Source organism: Poecilia reticulata, chromosome 12 (assembly GCF_904066995.2).
Source record: "Poecilia reticulata chromosome 12, P_reticulata-male-v2, whole genome shotgun sequence".
NCBI classification, from domain to species: Eukaryota; Metazoa; Chordata; class Actinopteri; order Cyprinodontiformes; family Poeciliidae; genus Poecilia; species Poecilia reticulata.
This window is the reverse complement of record NC_088841.1, coordinates 32,610,071-32,616,973: the sequence shown is the minus strand read 5'-3', so window position 1 is coordinate 32,616,973 and position 6,903 is coordinate 32,610,071. Positions and strand designations below refer to the sequence as shown.

Genomic DNA, 6,903 nt, shown 5'->3' with positions numbered 1-6,903 from the left:
GCCTGGGGAGAGAGAGAGAGAGAGAGACAGAGGTGGAGCTAAAGCTCACTGATCGTTTGGTTTTGCTAAAAAGAAAAAGTTTTTGTTCATCTGTAATCTTCAGAACTTTATGACCATTGACTTCCAGAAAGGAACTTCTACAAGGATTAATCTGACCCATCTCCATGCTCTCTGCAGTGATTCTGTTCTGATGTTTTAAAATGGACCCTAAAGGTCATCTGAAGGTCATCTAGCTCCCCCTCCTCTGTGTGGTTCCAGACCTGGAGGCCCGGTTCTGATTGTGGCCCAGTGGTGAGGCAGCCCGGCTGCCCGTCTGCCTCCAGATGAATGAAGAGCCCACCGGGTCACAGAGACACAGCTGATGCAGGTCACTGCCTCACACACACACACACACACACACACACACACACACACACACACACACACACACACACCTGCAGCTGAGACTCGCTGTCTCTGAATCGTTCCTGGTTTGTCCTCCCAGGCCATGCAGGTGTTTCTGCAAACATGATGAAGAAGAAGAATCCACACAAGTGAGTAGAAGCTTCCAGCCTGCCGGTTCCGGTTCCCCGCCTCACTGAGGGAACCGGCCCGGTTCACTGGGTTCTGTCTGCTCCTGCAGGAAGCATAAGAGCAGCCTTGGCCCGCCCACCAAGGTTCTGTCCCAGCCGCGGCGCAACATCGTGGGCTGCAGGATCCAGCACATCTGGAAGGACGGAGGAGGACACGTGGTGTGGAAGGGGACGGTTCTGGACCAGGTGATCTGGGTTCAACCAGCCGGGTCAGACGCTTCAGGAAGCCGTCGACTTTGAGCTTTACATTAAAGGCTTAGACTGTAAAATAGTCAAAGTTTGGATCGTTTCTTTACCTGCTTTGTTGTAGCGCCGCCGCCGCCATCTTTCTTTATCTGGCTCCGCTTCAGGATGACCAGCGGCGCCCTCTGCTGGATGGCGGCCAAACTACAACAATATGAAAGTCTGGCGGAGGTTATTAGTTAATCGACCGGAACTAATTTTAATCTAATAAACGAATATTCGACAAGTCACCTGATTGTTTGCATTTTCAGTTTCCACATGAACAGGGAGGTTTGGTTCTGCAGGCTTACAGGAGGATAAACCAACGTTTGTCTCCCCAGGTGCCGGTGAACCCGTCGCTCTACCTGATCAAGTACGACGGGTTCGACTGCGTTTACGGCCTGGAGCTGCATAAGGACGAGCGGGTTCAGGGCCTGGAGGTTCTGCCCGACCGGCTCGGTGAGAACCGGCTGAGACGGAAAAACAACACTGCAAAAACGTTTTTCAGTTTGTACACTGCAAAAACTGAAATCTTAGTAAGATTAAATATCTTAAATTAAGGAGATTTTTCTTGTTTTCTTTCTGACAAGATAATTTTCTCACCAAGAGGGATTTATGTTAGAATATTTTCTTATTTTAAGTGTTTTTGTACTTAATTATCTCAGTAAGATATAAAAGCTTAATGTTAAGAAAATATTACTTATTATGAGTAGATATGTGCTAGAATCTAGAATATAAATATTTACCAATCAAACTTCAAGTCTAGAACTTATTTTATATAAATAAAAATTTATTTCAAGCACAGAAAGCGAAATCACATACTTAATGAAATGTCTTCAGATAATTAAAACAGACTATGTCCAAATGGAATCCTTTGTGTTTTTGTCAATGAAAAATAAAAAAAAAACCCATGAACTTATACTCTTGTATAAGTTGGCAGAGTGTACTGGAAATTATAATTTAATATTTAAACGGTTGACATTTAACACAACAATTTCAGAGACAATATCAGTTTATATATCAAGATAATTCTTGGCATGTTTCCATCTGCTAAGGACCTTCTTAATCTGATCTTCTTGATGTAAGATGTGGGACCTCTTACTGACATGTCATGAAATTTCTATTGATGTGTGATTTGAAATGGCTGGTATTCCACACAATGAGATTAGAATCAACAATATTGATTGGGTCAATGTCATGATAAATATTTTAACTTTTGGTTTATATTTCAAATTCTTACTTTATAAGTTACTAATATTAGTTTGAACAATATTTTATTCATCATGTTTGTAACCCCTTTTATGACATCATACAATCCAAATGGGAAAGCGCCCAAATGTCAGTGAGATAGTATTAATGTTCGATACAACAGATTTTCTTTCCAATCCATTTCCGAGTTAAATTTAAGATAGTATTCGCAATACTTAACCCATACTTTGTGCAAAGATAGTTAATTTGTTTCTTAATTAAATAAAAATAAATGTAATCCATATCTTGGCTTCATAAAAAGAACACAATGTACTCTGATGCACTCATTTTAAACTCAGAAGTACATTGAGACAACAATCTTGTTTACTATAAACTATTTAATTCAGCAGAAATATACAAAATATGTGAAAATGGAGTTGCAAACTAAAAAAAAGAAAATTAGTAAAGTAATAACCCTACTAAATATACTGCTCAAAAAAAATAAAGGGAACACTTAAGTGTTCACTTAAGTGTTTAAGTGTTCCCTTATTTTTTTTTTAGCAGTGTACATCATTGTTTAATTATTAAAACTACTATAAAATGACAGCTGAAATAGCTCCGTGTCACTTTTTATAATCTGTCAACATGTCCATTTCTGAGTGAGTGAGCGTCAGCAGCACGCTGCGCATGGGCATTACGTCCTTACACCTTACATACTTACCAGGCGGAAGAAAAGTAGTTCCCATTAACAAAGTTTCATTTAGGCAAGATCTCAATAATTTAGTTACTTTCTAACGTGCTCTTGTTAATCTACATTATCTCAAATTACTAAAATGTTGAAAGTATGATCCTTGGATCTGACAATAGATTTTAAAGAATTAAGTTCTGGTATCGGAAGAATCGATATTTCAGTATCAATCCGCACATCACTAACGGCAACGCCAGAGATCATTTAACTGCCCTCATTAACGGTTAATTCAGTTGTAACAGCCTAACTAAGCTTTTATCTACTGTACTTTTATAAGATTTTCTTTTGGTAAATTCTCTAATCTCGGTTGGACATGGATGAAGATGGAGGACTTTTTACGTGTATAGACCCTACAGCTGCTGTACTCAGAGGTAAGTTTAAAGTTGTCTGTCTTTCTAAGATAAGCTAACTGAAGCTAGTTAGCATGTCGTGAAATGCCAATTTTCATCCGCGGTTAAAAAGCCGCTCTTGTGAATATGAGCTTTGAACCACAATAGATGTGGCTTAAAAATAATATCGACACGAGTTCTTGGTAGCTTCCGTTTTTTAACATAGCTAAGGTGGCTTCTCATTCGTAGCTTCTGATTCGGGAAATGGTTAAAGGGCAATTCCGCCTAGTATTTCACTAACTGAGGGTGTTTGATGTGCTGTAATTTAAAAACTTAAATGCAATGAGTCTAATAGCCTAGGTTAGATATTCCACACTGTTACCAGGATATTTTAAACACTATTTTTAATTGGTGAATTTAAGTAGTATTTTGTCTTGGCATAAGAACCTTCAGTAAAGCTATGACGAAATATATATTTTAATCCTATGCAACAATAAAATAAACTAGATTTAGGTATATCACTGCAAAAAGTCCCCTTTCAAAAACAAGAAAAAAAAGTACAAAAATAGGGTATAATCTTCTTAAATAAGAAAAATTATCTGCCAACAGAACAAGAAAATTTATCTTGTCAAGATTTTCTAAAACAAGAAAAAATATCTAACCAAGATAAACCTACAAATATCTTAAAATTAGTGTATTTGTACTTAAAACAAGCCAATTTTACTAATACAAATAGAATATATGAGATTTATTTTCTTAATACATAGAGCATTTTTCTTAAAATAAGAATATTTTACGCTATTTCAAGAAATTCAGTGTCAAGTAACATTTTCTTTACTTGAGATAATTTTTCTTAAAATAAGATAATATATCTTACTCGTATAAGTAAAATTGGCTTGTTTTAAGTAAAAATACACTAATTTTAAGATATTGTAGGTTTATCTTGGTTAGATATTTTTTCTTGTTTTAGAAAATCTTGACAAGATAAATTTTCTTGTTCTGTTGGCAGATAATGTTTCTTATTTTAAGAAAATTATACCCTATTTTTGTACTTTTTTTTCTTGTTTTTGAAAGGGGACTTTTTGCAGTGTAGATTTTAAGAGTTTTAATTATTGATGTATATTTTAGCTTATTTTCCTTCAATTACATTTTTCGGATGAATCACAAAACATTTCTGATAATGAATAGGAGATAAGGTAAAAACAAAAATGTGATAAAACTAAATTCAATACATTAAAACATACATTACTTTAGATACTGAGTTAAGTAAAATTGACATGTCATTAACAAGTAATGTTATACAGGTTAAGGTAACCTGTATAACTAATGTTAACATTAGCTTCTGTTGATGTTAGCTTCTGTTAACATTAACTTAATGTTAACATTAGCGAGAAGCTAAAGTTAACATTAGCTTCTGTTAATGTTAGCTTCTGTTAATGTGACCGGTGGATTTCTGCGTTGTGTGTGTTGTGTGGTGATCAGACAAACCACAAGACATCAAGTCTGGATTTGGAGGCGGTCTCCGTTTATTTAATCTGTCAATCGGGAGATATTAGCATTAGCACCTAGCATGTGCTCCAGTTCTCCAACCCGATCTCTCCCCAGTGGAACGAATAACAAAAAGGGCCGCGCAAACGTACCTGTCAATCGGGAGATATTAGCATTAGCACCTAGCATGTGCTCCAGTTCTCCAACCCGATCTATACAAAATAATAGTTAGCATGCATCAAATGATATAAAGGTGTAATAGCAACTCAAATGAAAATATCCAAACACTTATCATTAATACAGAAGAAAAAAATAAACATTTGAACAATATAAATGAAAGGATTACAATAGATTATAAAACTTGCCTCTCCCCAGTGGAACGAATAACAAAAGGGGAGAGGAAATTAATAACTTAATATTTATAATAGTCCTGGAGGACCCTGAACAAAAGAAGAAGAAAATAAGGCAGAGTTGGAGGACCAAACCCCTTATAGTAGACACAGAGGAACACAGCAACAGTCAAGTAGAAGCAGACAAATACATAAAATAACACATTTTGTGGAAATATAAAACTATTAATATAGACCCAGTTACATTAACATTAGCTTTACAGAACCTAATGTTAACATTAGCTTCTGTTAATATTAACAGAAGCTAATATTCTGTTAATATTAGCTTAACAGAATAAGCTAATATTCTGTTAAGCTAATAACAGAATATTATTAGCTTAACAGAACATTAGCTTCTGTTAAGCTAATGTTCACTATACATTAGCTGAGACACTACCATTTTGGTATAGTGCTTTAGTATTAGCAATACCAATCTTTGTGACTAGTGCTTTAGTGTTAGCACAGCTAGCTTTTCAATTAGCTGCGCTAACTTTTTAAGAAGTTCTAGAATAAACTGTGTTTTTGTGAATGTCCTTCACTTTGTTCCTTACATAATGATTCCTGAGCTGAAACATTTGACAGAAGCTCAGCGACTGCTGAGTCTAACAGAGTCTTCTGTCCACAGCCAAGTCGCGCCTGACGGACGTTAGCCTAGCCGACACCATGATCGGGAAGGCGGTGGAGCACATGTTTGAGACGGAGGAGGGCCCGAAGGAGGAGTGGAGGGGGATGGTTCTGGCCCGCGCCCCCATCATGACCACCTGGCTCTACATCACCTACGAGAAGGACCCGGTTCTGTACATGTACCAGCTGCTGGACGACTACAAGGAGGGCGACCTGCGCATCATGCCCGACTCCAGTGAGTCTGCTCACATTCGGTGTTTTCAGAGTTTCCCGTGCGTTGAGGAGGTTAACGTGTCGCTTGGCGCCCGCAGACGACAGCGTCCCGGCGGAGCGGGAGCCCGGCGAGGTGGTGGACAGCCTGGTGGGCAAGCAGGTGGAGTACGCCAAAGAGGACGGCGGCAAACGAACAGGCATGGTCATCCACCAGGTGGAGGCCAAGCCGTCCGTCTACTTCATCAAGTTCGACGACGACTTCCTCATTTACGTCTACGACCTGGTCAAGACTTCGTAAAGACTCTGCGGACGGCGCCACCCCGACGTGACGGAAAGTAGAAAAAGAAAGCAGCTCATGCCGACGCCTCTGAAGCATTTAACCCAGCACACGTTAATCCGACCATCCAAGACAAAAACACTGAGATTAAGGGATGAAGGCGGAGTCGAGGGCACCTCCAGACCCTGTGGAGTGAATTATCATTTCATTTTACGTTCGACTTGAATTGGTTTGAGGCCGTTAAACTTTCCAGGATGAAGAAACTGGTTCCAGTTACTTTTTTAAACTGAAAAAGAACCATTGAAGGCTTTTTGTTGAAACAAAACAGACCCACGCTCTTGTCAATCGTAGCCGACTCCTCCTGGAAAAAAAAAAGAAGTGAAACCTGAACGTTGATGATTTCCAGTGGAAAAAGTTTTCTGATCAAATAAAGACAAGAAGAAGAAGAAGAAGACTGGAGTTCTGGGAATGAAGGAGTTGCACTGTTTGGACTCTTTAGCTCAGTGTTTATGATCCTTTTTAATCAAGACACGGATATGGAGACCCATTTCTGCCAAAAATAAAACCGACGAATTATTAGACATTTTTAAAATCCTACAGTATTATCACCTAGAAAAATTAGTTTAAAGTGGTTTAAAAATATGTAAGAAAATATTTTACCTGTTTTTTTTCACAGTTTAAAAATGAGAAATTAATCAGTTAGCACAAATAAACAAGCCCTCACCCCAACGTTGTTCTTTTAAGAATAGAAAACCTAATGTTTGGCTTATATATCAAATTTTAGCTTTTGAGTGCATTTTTTAAGATTCCTTTTTCACCGCATAACAAATGACGTTCAGTGCAGAATTTTTTG

At 37.9% G+C, this 6,903-nt stretch overlaps 1 protein-coding gene across 1 annotated transcript; it reads left to right on the top strand.

The window, feature by feature from the left end:
• The first annotated feature begins 240 nt into the window (after positions 1-240).
• On the top strand, positions 241-6,428 carry LOC145554128 (spindlin-1-like). Its single transcript, XM_081613506.1, has 6 exons — positions 241-367; positions 485-533; positions 623-758; positions 1,136-1,253; positions 5,562-5,795; positions 5,872-6,428. Exons 1-6 carry the CDS (start codon positions 328-330, stop codon positions 6,069-6,071), a joined length of 777 nt encoding a protein of 258 aa, XP_081469632.1. The 5' UTR covers positions 241-327; the 3' UTR covers positions 6,072-6,428.
• The last annotated feature ends 475 nt before the right edge of the window (positions 6,429-6,903 follow it).

What these genes read in the sequence shown, in the direction of transcription:
- LOC145554128 (XM_081613506.1), top strand. Translation starts at nt 328, where the DNA reads ATGAAGAGCCCACCGGGTCACAGAGACACAGCTGATGCAG. An exon ending in CAGAGACACAGCTGATGCAG is followed by an intron (nt 368 to 484) that starts GTCACTGCCTCA and finishes TTGTCCTCCCAG; the next exon opens with GCCATGCAGGTGTTTCTGCA. An exon ending in GGTTCTGCCCGACCGGCTCG is followed by an intron (nt 1,254 to 5,561) that starts GTGAGAACCGGC and finishes TTCTGTCCACAG; the next exon opens with CCAAGTCGCGCCTGACGGAC.